General features: G+C 43.9%; 1 protein-coding gene across 1 annotated transcript in view; it reads right to left on the bottom strand.

Moving 5' to 3' along the window:
• LOC308309649 (uncharacterized protein) overlaps positions 1 to 18,153 on the bottom strand; it is a gene marked incomplete at its 3' end in the record, with an annotated part of 131,007 nt that overhangs the window by 23,066 nt on the left and 89,788 nt on the right. Inside the window, exons 26-32 of the mRNA XM_080755559.1 lie at positions 11,914 to 12,138; positions 10,293 to 10,447; positions 8,421 to 8,632; positions 5,484 to 5,688; positions 4,409 to 4,505; positions 3,524 to 3,752; positions 1,667 to 1,795 (exon numbers count right to left, since the gene is read on the bottom strand). Of these exons, the coding sequence (XP_080611685.1) occupies positions 1,667 to 1,795; positions 3,524 to 3,752; positions 4,409 to 4,505; positions 5,484 to 5,688; positions 8,421 to 8,632; positions 10,293 to 10,447; positions 11,914 to 12,138 (1,252 nt within the window). The remainder of the gene's footprint in view (positions 1 to 1,666; positions 1,796 to 3,523; positions 3,753 to 4,408; positions 4,506 to 5,483; positions 5,689 to 8,420; positions 8,633 to 10,292; positions 10,448 to 11,913; positions 12,139 to 18,153) is intronic.

The following is an 18,153-nucleotide window of genomic DNA, read 5'->3' as shown; positions in this document are numbered from 1 at the left end:
TAACAGTACACCAAAATGTATACAAAACCTACTGCTATAAGAATAGCAAGAATATTGTAATAGAAAATAATTTAAAAGTTGGTCGGGAGTAGCTTATTGTCGGTATCAGCTGGTAACATGCGGGAGTCTGTCCCCGTAATGATTGCTGAGGTGGAGCGCCACACTTACCATCAGCTCTCCGTACTTCCCGCACCCAAGCCGTGCAACTCATACGCTGAGTTGGCAGTGTCTGGGATCGAACCCATGAACGTGTGGTCCAAAGGCCAGAGCTCTACCGACTAAGCTACCCGGATACAAACACCTACTGCTATTATCGCTCCAAACCAAGTTCTCCAATAAATAATGTAATAGAAAATAATACAATGCATTTTCCTCTCAAAGGGGTAAAACTAAACAAACAAACAAACAAACATAATTTTCCATTGCACTTGCAGACCAAACACCATTCTATTCAAAGCCAGTTTATTTACTACCACAGAGGTAACGTGTCACAGCACTGCCTCCTTAAATTAGCTAACATGTTTGTTGTGTTGCCGGCAGCATACTGGAGTGCTACGGAACAACGCTGCCACACTGCTTTCATCTGATCGACTTGTCTGTCCCCGTTGTTGTACTTTATAGAGAAAGTGTTCCCAAATACACAGGAGATTAATTAACAGGGAGGTCTTCAAACTCGTACATCTCGGCTGCCGTCATGACGGACAGGGTTCAGGGCTAAGCCTGGTGACTCTGTAGCACTGTATGGTGCACTCCCTAAAATCTAGACCTGAGGCCCATTCTAAAAATACCTTCTAAATCCAGACCTAAGTTTTATGAAAATCTTGTATTGTATTTTGTATCTTGTATTTACTGTACATAGCAACAACTAGGGGTTACCGGGTTGAAAGGTAAAACCCCCTAAAGGGGTTCCCGTCCTAACTGGGTAAAGGTGTTACTGCGGGAACTCAGATTTCACTGGTTAATTTCACTCGGATCGGTAGCCTACACATCACGCCCTGTACTGAAACTGTTCAGTATAAATAAGTGTACCATTATACCCCTATTTTATGTATATCCATTATCCACACAATATTTATATACAGATTCATGAAAATGTCCATGTAAGGAAGTTATGAATGAACAATTGAACATATGATGCAAAATCAAATCAACAACAACAATATCCATTATGAATGGACTGTCAATACACATACGAACACACAGAACACAACTGACAATCCTACATAGGCCTACACAAATTACACATACACAAATCCTTCACACGGACATGTTCAAATCTGAATGTGGATTTATATACATTTGTATGTTCAGTGATAAACATAATATGAATACACACAAACACTGATTGTTTATAAAGATGTATCAAGAGAAGTATATTACAACAAAAAAGAAAACGTGGCTTGTAACCGCCGATCGGCTTGTTCATATTATGTGTAGCATACTTAAGTTTCTGACGATTGACGAAAAATAGCAGAAATTCGAGTCTCTTTGCAACTCATCTGGAGCTTGTACTGTAGATAAGCTATTTTTGCAGTGGGACACGGGTGCAAAACTAAATATAAAGCTGTCTCTAAAAACTCGACAGAGACAGTGAATACACGTATAGATGTGAGTATAACTGGAAGACGAGACAGAAATAGAGGAACAGACTGTAGGGTGACAGTACCTTGACAGACACGGGAAGCCGGTTGTCTCGGAACGCCTGGAAGCTGAAGCTCCGCGGCTGCTGGGTGGCTTTCCTCACGGGCACCAGGTTCCCAGAACACTCCAGGAACAACGGCATGCCCTCCATCACCTGGGGGAAGCACAAGGTGGTGTACACACTAGTGTCGTAAACTGTAAAACCCAACTGTATGTGTGATCATTGGCAGCTGATTGGCAGATGTGCGAATTCCTCTAGGTTAGTTAGTTATTATGAGCTTGTGTGTGTGTGTGTGTGTGTGTGTGTGTGTGTGTGTGTGTGTGTGTGTGTGTGTGTGTGTGCGTGTGTGTGTGTGTGTGTGTGTGCGTGCGTGCCTAAAAGCTCCCCTGCTGGTTGGATTCAATCCCAAGAAAATGGATCAGTAACAACTGACGGCATAAGCTTCAGTTGCTACAGTTGGAGAATATGCGATAACAAAGCTCATTCCATTTTGAAAAAATAAAAAGTAAAATAAAATAATAAAAAATCTCAATATTGAGGTCAAGCCTTTCTCAGAGCTATACTGCCACCACCAGAGGGCGACATGACACTACATTTGCTTGGGCACAACTAAACTCTAGAGAAACTATCTCAGCATGCTGACTTTTGTCTTTTTGCACAGATGTACTGTATTTGTTGAATTGTTCTGTTTATTGTACACTTTGTATATTTATGACAATGACCCCCTCAAAAACAAGATGAAGTATCTCCAGGGCTTTATCCTCCTAATAACAGTACACTATTATACAGGTTGTTTTGTTTTTTGCAGTCTTAACCGATTTTGACCTGAGATCAGATTAAAAAAATGTCTTCTACATCCTGACAGTTTTCTGAAAAAGCTATGTTTCTATGTCAGTGGTTCTTCGATTTTTCAAAAATATCAGACCTACATTGCCCATTGAGCAATCCCATCAGCAAAGCACTGTGGAGTGGAGAATGGAGACTTCCCTGTAGCTCCTCATGAAACTACTTCTCCCCAAATCCAAAAGGACAATTTAATTTTCCATCCTGAATTGCAACAGGCCTAATATTATTATTGCATTTAGGCTATATGTACAATAATGCAACTGGAAGTTACAGTTCAGAGGCATTATATTGCCTTTTGTTAGGCTGGATATTTGTTTTACATATTTAATTAAAATGTCTTTAGTTTGCTAAACCTAACCTGAAGCATAAATACATTAATATATACTGCATATCGTCATCATGCTTTTCTAATCCCGCGTAGGCTTACCTCAATGTCTCGGCTGCGAGCCACCTCGGTGAAGTTCTTACCTCAATGTCTCGGGTGAGGGGCCACCTCGGTGAAGTTCTTACCTCGATGTCTCGGCTGCGAGCCACCTCGGTGAAGTTCTTACCTCGATGTCTCGGCTGCGAGCCATCTCGGTGAAGTTCTTACCTCGATGTCTCGGCTGCGAGCCACCTCGGTGAAGTTCTTACCTCGATGTCTCGGCTGCGAGCCACCTCGGTGAAGTTCTTACCTCGATGTCTCGGCTGCGAGCCACCTCGGTGAAGTTCTTACCTCGATGTCTCGGCTGCGAGCCACCTCGGTGAAGTTCTTACCTCGATGTCTCGGCTGCGAGCCACCTCGGTGAAGTTCTTACCTCGATGTCTCGGCTGAGGGGCCACCTCGGTGAAGTTCTTACCTCGATGTCTCGGCTGAGGGGCCACCTCGGTGAAGTTCTTACCTCAATGTCTCGGCTGAGGGGCCACCTCGGTGAAGTTCTTACCTCGATGTCTCGGCTGCGAGCCACCTCGGTGAAGTTCTAACACCGCGCAGGCTTACCTCGATGTCTCGGCTGCGAGCCACCTCGGTGAAGTTCTAACACCGCGCAGGCTTACCTCGATGTCTCGGCTGCGAGCCACCTCGGTGAAGTTCTCGTGCAGCTCCAGGGTCTTGTCCATCTTGTCGTCCGTCATGCAGTAGCAGCGCAGGCGCCCCTCGCGCGCCTCGTTCATCTTGGCGAACACCACGAACTTGGCCATGTAGGGCACCGACATCAGCTCCTTGTACAGCAGGTTGGCGAAGGTCACCGCTTCGGCGGTACGCGGACAGTCTGCCAGCCAGAACCTTGACGGATAGACGTCAATATGTGTAACGTGACCTACATGTACATGTACACATGGGCCTCCTTTCTGTCTTATCATTGTGTAGTAACGTGACCTACATGTACACATGGGCCTCCTTTCTGTCTTATCCTTGTGTGTAACTGTGACATTTGTAACTGTACAAGTGTAACCAAATGGTCCCTTATGGGTCCATTTATATATTATATCCAAGGATATATAATAATATATGTATAATTATTTTCTGGAAAAAGACAAAGACAAAAATAAATAATAATAATAAAAAGAAAATAATACATCGGCAATAGCTTTCAAAAAGGGGTGTAATAAAAGTATTGCTTTTCCCCAGAGCAATTAGTATAGCAAAATAATAACTTTAGCAATTTTGTCAGTTGGTGTATTTACCTCTAGGTACTTTTTACCCTAAATATATTCTAGTATAAAGTCAGTAATCGTGTTACAATATTGCATGATTGCTGTCTTTGCTGTGTTACAGAGGCGCCAAGGAAATAGTGAAACCTACGCAACCTATATGCAAACCTATGTAAACCTACTGTATGTACAGTACCTACCTATGCAACAGACGTGTTGTAAAAAATACAAAATTTCAAATGAAGAGCATTTGTGTAGAGTCAAGTTGGTGTGAGTCAGGTTCCTCACCTTGCAGAGACATTGGTGGTGAAGTTGGCACAGTTGTTGGTGTACATGAGCTTGGTGGTCCCAGTGATGTCTTCCCACTGGGCTGCAGCTGTACCACCTGCACAACACCAACCACATTGATTCAGTAATCAAGTTAGTATTAACTCCATGTTTACGCAATAAAAGTGATACTGTGTAACTTAGCTCTGTTTTGGTGACTGAGACACTGTTGACTAAAAGTGTAGACTTTAGAGACTATTTGTAATGACCTTGCACGCTTATGAAAAGGCTAGATAGTGTTATGTAGACATAACTGTTACTGACAGATGATAGGTTCTTAGTTTACTTATGATCGTGGTTGACTATTTCATTATCTTGTGTTGTTTTTCACACTGGATTAAGTGCCCAAGGCTTAAAGCAAAAAATCCCAAGACTGAAAAAGATTTTTTGCGAATCTGCACTGATCTCATAAATGACCGCTATGGAATCCTCAGGACTGAAATCCATCCCCAGGACTGAGAAGTTTAAGCACTGAGTGCCTAAATTGTAATGTAATTTAGATGCATGTTATGTAAACAGATGCCAGGTTTATTTGTTGACCAGAGGCATCCTATGCTTTGTATAGTTTCAATGTATAGAACTGTTGAGTATTTAAACCAATTACAGTACATTTAGGCCTGTATTGTGCCTGTTCTCCACAAGTCAAAATTCTGTCTCGTCTCTGACTTGTTTCTCGCCTGCCGTTTGTTGGATTAGTCTGTATTAAACTAATCCAAAGCCTCAAAGCTCCTTGAGACTCTGTCCACTTTTGGGTAAAAAATAAATAAATAGACTTTATCTTGACCATGTAACGTGCACATGCGCTGATTAGACTTTAATGTCTGCCTGTTACCCGCCATTCACTTCACTACAACAGGCTGATGATCAGCTGGTACCACACCAGTAGACCAGTGCTGGAAAGAGTACTCAAAGTATCAATACTGCAATAAAACCGAATTCAAAAGGCACTTGAGTAAAAGTACAAAGTTAATCATATCAAAAGTTTTCAAAAGTATAAAAAAAGTCAAAACCCCTTAAATTCAGAGCGGGACCGTACCGATCACACTGCAGAGGAGGCGCAGGCTAGTGGTGTCTCCCTCCCCGGCGTCGCGGCTGCTCTCCCGCCAGGACGGAGGCAGCGGGATGCGCAGCCCAATCGGACGGTGGAACTTGCGCCGGCGCGGCTCCACGGTGACCACCGGGCTGAAGGTCGCCTGGTTGCCCAGTTGCCGAGTTAACATTTCATCGGGGATCGGCTGAGCCTGTGAGGTGGGAGAGTAGAGAGTTAAACGATATTTTAAAAAAAGAAGGAATAATCTGTAGAGGGGGAATACATCGTCACACAACACGTCTCACTGTTCTTCTGTTTCTGCATGCTGCAGGCTGCACCACCATATTTGGCAAGCAAAGTCAAAGTCTCACTTGCGGAGGTTTTGGAATGTGGGATCGACTCGCACGAGAAGTCAAATGCACACTGTGCCCACACGGATAGCTGGAGCGAAACGGGCCTGTGATACTTAAGGCCACCTCTTGCACACGAGCACAATACTACTATAAGTCTATGTAATAGAGAAGGCTTGTAAACAGATCTAGGAATACAGGGAGACTGGATAGAAAACAGAGAATGTATATTAAAATCACACGTGTGTGAAGTGAGTGGTGCAACTCCGTGTGGGGGTCCCCGGAAGTTCCAGTCCGGTTCCGGCGAGCCACCCCGCGTCCGAAATATATGAGAAATGACAGTTACTGTGTGTGTGTGTGTGTGTGTGTGTGTGTGTTAGGCTGCGCAACAGTGACACTTGGTTGTGAAAACCAACTAAAAGCTATTTTCGTGCTCGGACACAGCCAGCCAACCAGCCAGGGAGGGACAGACCCAGGGACACACATAGCTGTCTATAGGAGTGGTTGTACTACCACACACACTTTAGATTAGAGCACAATAAATCATAACACAACCATAATCACACATGCAACCAACTGCATGTGTGAATCTCATGGCCAAAAATAACCAATCTACAGGCATTATAATGTGACTTGTGTGTGCAGAAACACTGGCAATGTGAACACGGCATGATTAAAATGGGGAACACAGAATTGAGGTGACTGGCACAGATATTTCTTTTGGCACAGGTTCATGGACAGAGGAAAACAGTCAGCTGTTAAACTAACTAAACATCTAATCTGTCTCCAGTGAAAAACTGATGTTTCCAATTATGCACAAAAAGAAATCTCTTCAATGCAAGAAATGAACCTCCACAATGTGGACTCGCTGAATCAATTCGTCACGATGTGACCTTCATCTCTCTCTCCTTCCTCAACTGATTCAGAAATCTCCCTCATTCTTTCCCTTCTCCATAAAGGCCACTGAACTCGTCAAACTTCATTGTTTACAGCAGCTGTGGACGTTGCTTCGCACCGTGTTGCAAGCTTGTAGATCAGCTATTTTCAGTACATCTTAAACATTTCTTTTCTAATATATGGAATTTCTTTGATTTCTTCATGAAATTACTGAATCATTGAAATCATTGAATTTTGTTTTTAATGAATGCAAAATGTAACTTTTTTTCATCCATCCCATCCATCTTCACTCGATTATCGGATCGCGGGGACAACATCTCCACCAGAATGTTCCAGACGTCCCTCTCCAGAGGGTCCTGGGGGATCCTGGGGGATCCCGAGACGTTCCAAGGCCAGTGAGTCGATGTGTTTCCTCCGACTGCACCTTGGTCTGCCCCGGGGTCTCCTCCCAGTGGGACGTGCGTCGAGGACCTCCCTAGGGAGACCCCCGAGAGGCATCCTAACCAGATGCCCGAACCACCTCAGCTGGCTCCTTTCCAGGCGAAGGAGTAGCGGTTCTACTCCGAGTCTCTCTCGTGTGACTGAACTTCTCACCCTATCTCTAAGGGAGATGCGGTATACGACCTCAAAAGCGCCTGCCGCTCCGATTCTCCGGCTGATCTCCTTCTCCGTCCTCTCACACGTGAACAAGACCCCGAGATACTTTACGTAGGTATTGGACTAAGATCTTTGACACTATGTCGAGTAGTGTTGGGGTACCATTTGAACCAAATGTAATGACGGCTATTTTCGGAATCTCTCCCCCTGATCTATTTCTGACAAAATACAAAGCTCACTTGGTGGCCTTTACCACTCTCTTAGCTAGGCGTCTGATTCTGATGAAATGGAAGTCCTCTGCTCCCCCAACCCATCTTCACTGGATTAGAGATGTACTCCACTTTATCAAATTAGAAAAAATTAGATGTACCCTGAGAGGATCTGTATTAAAATTTGAGGACACATGGGGCCCCTTCCTCGCACTAGTAAATAACTTACAATTTCAAGAAATTCCAGATTGAAGGAGATTAATCCTGGATTTGAGCATGCTTAGATTCCCGACGCAGCTGGGTTGTTCAGTATATTATTATTAGGAGCCATGTGTGGATGCACTACCACGTCGATTATGTTTTGGGTGACCAATGACCATGCCATGTTGTCTTGTCTTGTCTTGTCTTGTCTTGTTTTTGTTTTAAAACTTGATTCAGGTTATGTGGTTTGTATTAGTGTCGCTTCCATGTTAGCATAGGACTATGCAACTTTTTATTTTATTTTCTTATTTTTATTTATGCTACCATAATATTTCGTGTATGGACTCACAATATTTTGTTATATTTTATTATTATTTATGTTTCATATGGGTGTGTCACATATGTCTTTTGATTTACTGTATACCCTGGATCTTGAATAAACAAAAAAGTGAAAAAAAAAAAAAAAGACCCCGAGATACTTGAACTCCTTCACCTGGGGTAATGCCTCATTCCCTACCCGGAGTGCACAATCCACCGGTTTTTAGTTATTTTTTGTTATTTTAAATAATAATAATAATTAAAAACTAAATATAGGAAACAAAAACGTAAGAGACCCATAAAGATGTGACTCACTGTTTGGGAAACAGTGCTATATTCTCTCTCCCATGCAGAGTCCTCCTCCTCCTCACCTGAAGTCCCAGCCGTACTCTCTTGGTGACCGCCGTCTCGGGGAAGATGGCCTCCACGTGGGGCACCAGCTTGGTGGACAGCCTGCCGCCCTCCGGGCCAATCAGGTCGCTCTCCTGCTGCACGCGGGACACCACGGCGAAGTAGAGGGGGAAGTCGGTGGAGATGATGCGCCGGATCCTCTTCTTCTCCAGCTCCTCCTGACTCTCCAGGTCTGTACGGACGGAGAGGAAGAGAAAAGACAGAATCCCAATCCGTTTATTTGTCACGTCACGCATGTTCACGCATACAGGGATCCTGAAAGTATACAAATCCAAGCTGGGAAAGAAGTCAACGTTAATGAAAGAAATCCAACTACTGCCCAAGCAGCCATGTACGTCATATGTGTCTGAGCAAATGGGCATACTGTATGTACAGTAGGGCGGTGGGAACCCTCGGCCAATAAGGTTCTTGATGATGCTGTACGATGATTAGAGTGCCCCTCACACAGGTGTGATTTTTTTACTTGTAAAACTGTGATGTGACAATAAAAGTGATTCTGATTCTGAACCCTATCCCTCTCCACAACACTGACCTTCATCCATGCCGTTCAGAATGAACCCTATCCCTCTCCACAACACTGACCTTCATCCATGACGTTCAGAATGAACCCTATCCCTCTCCACAACACTGACCTTCATCCATGCCGTTCAGAATGAACCCTATCCCACTCCACAACACTGACCTTCATCCATGACGTTCAGAATGAACCCTATCCCTCTCCACAACACTGACCTTCATCCATGCCGTTCAGAATGAACCCTATCCCACTCCACAACACTGACCTTCATCCATGACGTTCAGAATGAACCCTATCCCTCTCCACAACACTGACCTTCATCCATGACGTTCAGAATGAACCCTATCCCTCTCCACAACACTGACCTTCATCCATGCCGTTCAGAATGAACCCTATCCCTCTCCACAACACTGACCTTCATCCATGCCGTTCAGAATGAACCCTATCCCTCTCCACAACACTGACCTTCATCCATGCCGTTCAGAATGAACCCTATCCCGCTCCACAACACTGACCTTCATCCATGCCGTTCAGAATGAACCCTATCCCTCTCCACAACACTGACCTTCATCCATGCCGTTCAGAATGAACCCTATCCCTCTCCACAACACTGACCTTCATCCATGCCGTTCAGAATGAACCCTATCCCTCTCCACAACACTGACCTTCATCCATGACGTTCAGAATGAACCCTATCCCGCTCCACAACACTGACCTTCATCCATGACGTTCAGAATGAACCCTATCCCGCTCCACAACACTGACCTTCATCCATGCCGTTCAGAATGAACCCTATCCCTCTCCACAACACTGACCTTCATCCATGCCGTTCAGAATGAACCCTATCCCTCTCCACAACACTGACCTTCATCCATGCCGTTCAGAATGAACCCTATCCCTCTCCACAACACTGACCTTCATCCATGCCGTTCAGAATGAACCCTATCCCTCTCCACAACACTGACCTTCATCCATGCCGTTCAGAATGAACCCTATCCCTCTCCACAACACTGACCTTCATCCATGCCGTTCAGAATGAACCCTATCCCTCTCCACAACACTGACCTTCATCCATGCCGTTCAGAATGAACCCTATCCCTCTCCACAACACTGACCTTCATCCATGCCGTTCAGAATGAACCCTATCCCTCTCCACAACACTGACCTTCATCCATGACGTTCAGAATGAACCCTATCCCGCTCCACAACACTGACCTTCATCCATGACGTTCAGAATGAACCCTATCCCTCTCCACAACACTGACCTTCATCCATGCCGTTCAGAATGAACCCTATCCCGCTTCACAACACTGACCTTCATCCATGCCGTTCAGAATGGTCTCCAGCACTTCGTCACCGTAGCGGTTGCGGTGCTCCTTCCACACAGATCCGTTCTCACTGCGCAGCACCACCAGCTCACGGTCCCCTCGGCCCAGGGCAGCGAAATGGGGGATTTCCACAATCACTGGGCTGTGGAAGGTGACCGATAACATGACGATGGATGGATGGATGGCTCACTTGAGTCACTTCTGGATAATTGTTTAAAATAAAGTCATGTTTTGCTCATGTGACCTCAATGAACATACTGTAAATATGACATCTAAGCTTTAATAATAGCAATTTTTGAGGGGCACTGCCGCACTAGCACTGGGCAGCAATGTCGGGGAAAATAGAACCCATTAAAGTCATAGACTAACATTGCGCCTCAGTTTCTCAGAAGCCCTAGCCAGTTTTAGGTTTCGATTTCCGGTTACGTCATCCGAATGAGTCATCCTCGTCACTCTGTCCGAGGGAATCCACCTAAGTCTTAGAAGTTATAAACATATAAAACAAAAGTCGGGTTTCGCATGTTCCACAGGGAAAGACAATGGGAAAAATGACGGGTTTAGCGTGTTCCGCATGGAAAGTGTTTGTTTAGAGCACTTTTTAAACAAAAAAAGGCAGCCAAAGTTTATGGACTTTTAATGTTTGTTTACAACAGTAAAAGATATGTGACGTCATGTGGTACAACATAAATACCAAAGGAGTGAGGTGCCCCTCACTTCACACATGCAATTTCATTTCCATTTTCTTACTTAGAATTATGTAAGCGTTTATTTTATCCCGATTCATTCTAACTAATTGAAATTAATTTACAAGAAACTGGCGCAATGTTAGTCTATGGGCACATTGGCTCCGCCAGTGCTTCCCTGTTCCTCGCTGGTTGTTGTTGTCTGAGCAGTGGATGATTTCCGAACACTATAACAAACCATCGCACCATTTTAAGGTGAATTTCCGTGGTGAAACGGAACGACGATAATGGACAGGTGCTTCTTCAAAGGTTAGTGAAAAACACAGCAGGGAAACAATGTTTATGATGGATTCCCATGGGAGTCGATGTGTTAAAAGTCGATAGACTTGGAAACAATATGATGTAATTTCAAAAGGCAGACGGAGGGGCTAGTTCACCTCAAAAATGCCATTTCACAGAGAACCAAACTGGAGTAAAACTATTATCAAAGTATCAAAATATCATTGGAAATAAATAATTCAAACCTATCCCTCCTCTCTGCTGTGCACACAGATCACTATAGGCTACAGACTGCGGGCTTCAGATGACAACATCTGATATGTTCCTTCATGTGAGGAAAACCACATTAAAAGCCATTCATATTGTTTTACAGAAATAGTTGTGCAAAATACCGGTAGGTACATGATGTACCTTTCCATCCATAGTGTTTTCCTGGCACAGTAATTTAGAATTAATTATAATGAGTATGACAGAAGCATATGACACACACACACACACACACACACACCCCCCCCCCACACACACACACACACACACACACACATACACACACACACACACACACACACACACACACACACACACACACACACACACACACGATACGTTTCATACATGTTTCTTTCTCAAACTATAAAAGGCTCACCCGAGGAACTGCATACTGGACGGACCCAACGAGATGATGCGGCTGGCCAGCCCCTCCCCCTCCACCAGCGGAGGCGGGGTGGTCAGTTTCTGGGGCTTGACCAGCCGGCAGGTGATGCGCGTGGGTGCTGCACAGGTCCGCGGCGGGATGATGACACGCAGGCCGTGATGTCGGCTGCCTCGCATGGAGCCTCCCCGGGCGTCCACCATGAAACTCACCAGGAAGCTGAGAGTCCCAAAACACACAAACGGTAGAATGAGGTTCAATATGATGTATAGGAAGTACAGTCTTGACCACGCGGTTAAACCCGCCGTTCAGCTTCTAAATAAAATCCCCCGACCAAAACTATCACACTGTTCAAACTTTTCCAAAATGGCTACATTTTCCAAAATTGCAAGAAATAGCATCTGCTATATATAATAAATAGGGCTTAGAGGAGTAGTTCACCCAAAAAACGACTTATTTTCTATCAATTACACAACCCATGAAACCTTGAATTCATGAAGATTTATTTTCATTTCTGGCGCATTCCTGGATAAGTCAATAATTTGATGACCTGCTGTGTTTCCGGTAGGAGACACAAAGGCGAGTCTTTGTGTCATACAGTATGATGACACATATTCAACTGCTGCTATTAAGTTGACAGTCAGGGTTCCAGTCATAAGTACTGTTGGTTGAAGCTGAAATGATGCTCACATGAACAAAACAAATGAAACAGATCCATTTTGTAGGTAAATACAGTATACATATGATTCCTTTTTCAGGACTTGTGGAAAATGTATGTGGATTGTTTTGCTGATGGGGTTGGACTGGTATGTCAGTCCTAAAACAATGCAGTACAATAGTCAACTGTTAACTCCAGTACAGTGCATCATGAATTTACAAATCTGTTCTTAACAAAGTGGTCTCAAGCATACAGCCTTATATCCATCACCAGCTGGTAGGCATTAGAATGGATAGGTTAGCAGGACAATACCCAGCATGCATTGCGCGACAGGTGGAGCCAAACAGACCTCAATCGCCGTTACTAAGCCCCCTCCCATATCGTTATATAGTTACAAGCACTATATAATTAATTACAGTTATATTATAAGCACTCATAATGCAATCATAACACATCATAAAGCCGTTTGTAATGACTTAAAGTAGGGTCAAGTATATCAGAATGTATCTATAAATATCTAAAAATAAAAGTCTCAGTGTGTACGTACGTACGTACGTGTGTACGTACGTCTGTAATCCACGTAACTCGAGAACAGTTCACCCCACCAACATCAAATTCGACACACACGTTTCACACCCCCACAGGGAGTGCAGTGCCCGGTGTTGAGTCCGTCGGATATAGCCGGTTGTCCAGAACAGCACAGAAGCCTCTGCCCGGGCTCTGGGCCTGATCACCACTATATCTCCATATATGGAGCTGGCCTGTTCTGACATAACAATGATTGTTCTGACATCTGCATAGACTCAATATTTTGGCATGCCTGACAAAAGAACTCCATATATGGGCATAAAAGGGACACAGACATAATAACTGGGTGGGGCATCCATTTCCAACTTGCATCGTTCCAAGTAGGCCAGTGCCCAAGGGGCACTGCTCTAGTACTTACTCAGACATTTCCTTTTGGCCAGGATCGTGTATTATTTGTGTCATAGATATAATACATTAGAAAGATAGACTACATTACAATGTAGGCTATTAACTGTTATAATGCATTACAGTGTGATTCTGAGTCACTATAAACGGTGATAATAATAATAATTCATTAACATTTTCAGGAATGTCATCACTTTGCTTAAAGCAACCAACGACCACTTAAGGTTACTTATAATCACAATATAATGAATTATAACAGTGATTATAATACATTGTAGATTATTATGTATTATGATAATTACAATCCTTGCCACTATGAAAGAAAATGTCTGTTACTTCCCAGCAATAATGAAGTATTATAATACTTACCTAATAAGTCATTATAAAATGCTTTGTGTGCTATGATTTATTTTAAGTAAGCAAATTAAAATGCATCAGAAGTATGTTTATAATGCATTATAAACATCTCATATAGTAAATGGCACAGTTAGGGGCAAGCACCCAGTGGATCAAGAGTGCCAATGCTACACTGGCGAACGATCTGAATGGCTTCTACATACAGTAAGGTTCGAGGCTAATATGCTAGCGCTAGCCTGGCAGCTGGCAGGGCCCAACTATACGGACAATGACGGAAGGGAGGGCGCTCCTCCCCTCGCCGCCGAGAACACGCTCGTCTTCTCTGAACAGGACGCGGGGAGTGCGTTGAAAAGGGTGAGCGGTGAACGCCAGGAAAGCAGCCTTGCCCAGGCCAGGGCGGAAGCTCCGGGCGGGTCGTCACTCACGACCCACGCTGGCCTGCTGGCGCCTGTATCCACCAGTGTTGATTTCGCAGTCTACATCTATGACGAGAAATGTTCGTCGACTACCTTTTTTCACTGACAAAAACGAAATAAAAACCAAGCTATGATGACTAAAACTAAGACCAAATATACTGACGATTTCGTCAACAAATAAAAACTATACTAAAATATTACGGAGGGACTAAATGCCTATTCATACTAGTTTTAAGTGATAAGGGTCTTCAGACCACCGAAAACTACGGTCGATGTCACACCGCAGTGATAAGAAAATCACCACCCACCCCAACACATCGCTCTGTTTTTACTAAACGGTGTTCACCTCGTCACCTAAAACTGGTGCATCAGTGTGTCACTGACCAAAAATAGCTGATCTACAAGCTTTTAAGTTTGGCATGCAGCCAAGTGAAAATCTGCCATTTCAATGGCATCACGGCTCGCAAAAAAAACTATTTTAGTCGACTTAATGAACTGTAGATTTAGTCACTAAAACTAGACTAATAGAAAAACTGAATTTTATTCAAAAGACTACGACTAAAACTAAATCAAAAAAATTGCTGCCAAAATCAACACTGTTCACCACCACATTCAACCTCTCCCAGGCCCAGTCCGTGGTCCCCAGACATGCTTCAAGAGGTCACCATCATTGTCCCTGTACCCAACAATGCCTCCCCGCTGACCTCGGCGGTCATGAAGTGCTTTGTGAGAGGCTATATAGGATCACATCGGCTCCGCTCTCCCCGCAGCACCGCAGGACCCACCGCAATTTGCCTACCATCCGAACAGATCCACCGACGACGCCAGCTCCCAGATTCTACACGCCACCATCTCCCACCTTGACAACAACAAAGAGTGGATGGTGGGGCTATGTTAGGCTGTTGTTTATTACACCGTAGTCTCCACAAGACTGGCTGGCTGTCCTGACTCCTCCTGGGACAGTACCAGTACAGTGCGGTGTGTGTGACTGAGTCCTGGACTTCTTAACCATAGACATAAAGGCTAGATGGTGCATGGCGGAGTCTCTGGTGTCGTTCACCTGCGGCTACAGTGCACTTTTCTGGTACGTTCTATGGTAGCTGGTGGTCAGCTCAAACTAAAATACTACTGTAACTAACTCGCTGAAATCCTGACGGAGTTACAAACGGGTTGGTTTATTACAAAACATTATCAACGTGGCTTGAGTCAGGATGCTTATCTACCTAAAAGTATTCTTTACATGAAAGTCCAATGTTTATAACAAACCAAAATGTTAGAGAATCGGTTGAAAATTGAGCAAATTATGGTTATTTAAAAAGTACATACAGTAGACTTAGCAACGTGACGTCACTCTCCATTGGCCAGCAGCACGGGCGAGCCATCTAGCCTTTCTTATATATATCTATGTTTTTAAGTGCCAGATATCAAGTGGCCAGGTGAGCAGTCACACCTGGTCACCACCCTCCCCCTAAATACTGGAGCCCCCCAGGGTTACGTGCCCGTGCACGACAGTGTGGCCAGACACGGCTCAAACGCCATTGTAACGATTGCTGAGGACACAGTCTCAAACGACAACGAGGGGACCTATCTGGAGGAGGTGGCTGGCCTGTCGCAGTGGTGCCAGGAAAACAGCCTCTTTCTGAGGTCTTACACGCCCCTCCTAATCAACATGGCACCAATGGAGGGTAAGCAGATTCAAGCACTTCGGGGTGCACTTGGAAAATGCACAGAGACTGTGGCAAAAAAGGCGAGACAAGGCCTGTACCTCCTCAGGAGGCTGAGGAAAATGTTACGGTCTCAGTCAGAAGGTCTGGTATAATCTTTCTACTCTGATACAACCCAGAGCATCCGGGCAAACTAAGGCCATCTCTATGGTATGGAAATGGTTCTTCCCAGGATCTGCAAGTGCTGCCGAAGGTGGTGAGGTTGGCTGCTGAGCACACCACAGGTCCATAATGTCCTGCGGGACATATACGACAGCAGGTGATTGAGTATAGGACAAAAAGGATTATGAAGGACAAACAACATTCCAGAAATAGTTTTTTTCTCTGCAGCTGTCAGAGCCCTGATTGAGGACAATAATTGGTTAAAAAATGTGAAGAAGAAAAAAACGACATGCATACTGCAAAGAATCCAGAGCAGCTACTCAATATGTATACAACATACATAGCCAAGGGAACTAGACGAGTGCATTTGATGTCTTCTTCCTTCTTCCCCATGCTGCTAAAGATATCACACCTGCCTTAACGGGTTCATCATACCCGTCATTCTACCTTTAAATGCTCTACATTTTTCTTATTTTTGTTTCTTTTGCCATTTGTATTTTATTATCTTGTTACAGTCTTTGCGGAATATGTGCCACTACAATGAATGCTGCGTTCACACGGACAGATGCAAAGATACATTCCTTTTTAAAGGAAGCCAACGACATGAACATACAAAGATACATCTGACGTTTGTAGCTTCTATACAAAAGCTATACAAAAAGTTGAGTTGATTTCAACTTCAGACATTACAAAGACACAAAGCTACAAATACGTGGTGTCTGAACGCAGCATACCATTTCGCCCGCCGCTTGTACAGTACCCGTATGAATGAGGGACAGAATAAACCCTGGGCGGGGCTTCATAAAGTGTGCAAGAGTGCAACCGTTATCAGTAACATTCGCATAACTAATGACCTGTAACCTGCTGTTAATAAAAAGAGCTCCTGTGTGATTCATTAGGAGGGAAAGCCTTTTATACAAAGCCCAGAGTTCAGCTACAACCGTGCCTCTGGGACAAAGTGTTCTCCTTCATGATTTATACCAAACCCAACGTCCTTGCCCACTGCCACAGAACTGGATTTTATTAGACCTTTATTTATACTACAAATCCCGTTGAGATACATTATTTTTCTCGAGGTAGCCCAACATAACAGCAGCACAAAAAAAAAACAAGAGAATAAAAGCAACACATTACAGCGTAGCAAATAACATATAACATTAAAAGCACGGAAAACAGGCAATAAAAATGAAAAAATACTAGTTGGGGAAGAAGTTGCAGTTGCGGTTTCTCAAGCCAATGCTGAATATTATGTCAAAAAATTAAATAAAATCCTCCTCTCAAGAGAACCCTGACCAGCATTCAAGACAAAATTTAGAAGTTGCAGACAACACAGTAATACACAGTAAAATCCACAGACGATATTGAATGGTGAGCCGGTCATTGTTGAGAAATAAACCCTGATCCTTATCACCCTGAAGTGTTTTATTTCTCAACAAAGACCGGGCGCTGGGCGCACCATTCATTATCCTGCTTATTACACAGCTACTTATCATGACCCAAAATGTAACAATTGATTGACCAATCAGAATTGACCAAGCCGTGAAATAATCAGCGTTAACTTATCCACAACAAGTAGGATACTTTAACTGTGACCCTACGTTTTAACAGAGGGGCGAACAGCGGCGACTCTGGGCGATAAACATCTCCTAGTGAGCATTCCTGCTGTCATTACCATACTGTATGTAATGTAAACGTATCACCGTTCCACGTAGAGGAGGGTAAATAAAGCATCACATGAATTGTATTGGCTATCGCCAGACGATGTCGTCCTAAAGATACATACAAAGGACATTTTCTTATTTTTGAATGACTTTCCTCCGCCCACTTTTCGACTATCGCCTGCTATACCCAGTTCAGGCAGACAACTCACGAATAGATTTACCAATATTTATTACAGAATGAGTAACAAGTGTGCATATGATATTTGACTTGGCGTTCGGCTCTGCTGGATTTCTCCCTGCTCGTCACGATTGATCAACAACATAAAACATAAAGAGCAGGGAGATAGATATACAATAACCCCCCCATGGGGAGCATAAATAGC

Source organism: Protomyctophum bolini (assembly GCF_963924005.1).
Source record: "Protomyctophum bolini genome assembly, chromosome: 22".
In the NCBI taxonomy this organism is placed as follows: domain Eukaryota; kingdom Metazoa; phylum Chordata; class Actinopteri; order Myctophiformes; family Myctophidae; genus Protomyctophum; species Protomyctophum bolini.
The sequence above is the reverse complement of the archived record's forward strand: the minus strand, read 5'-3'. Positions and strand labels throughout refer to the sequence as shown.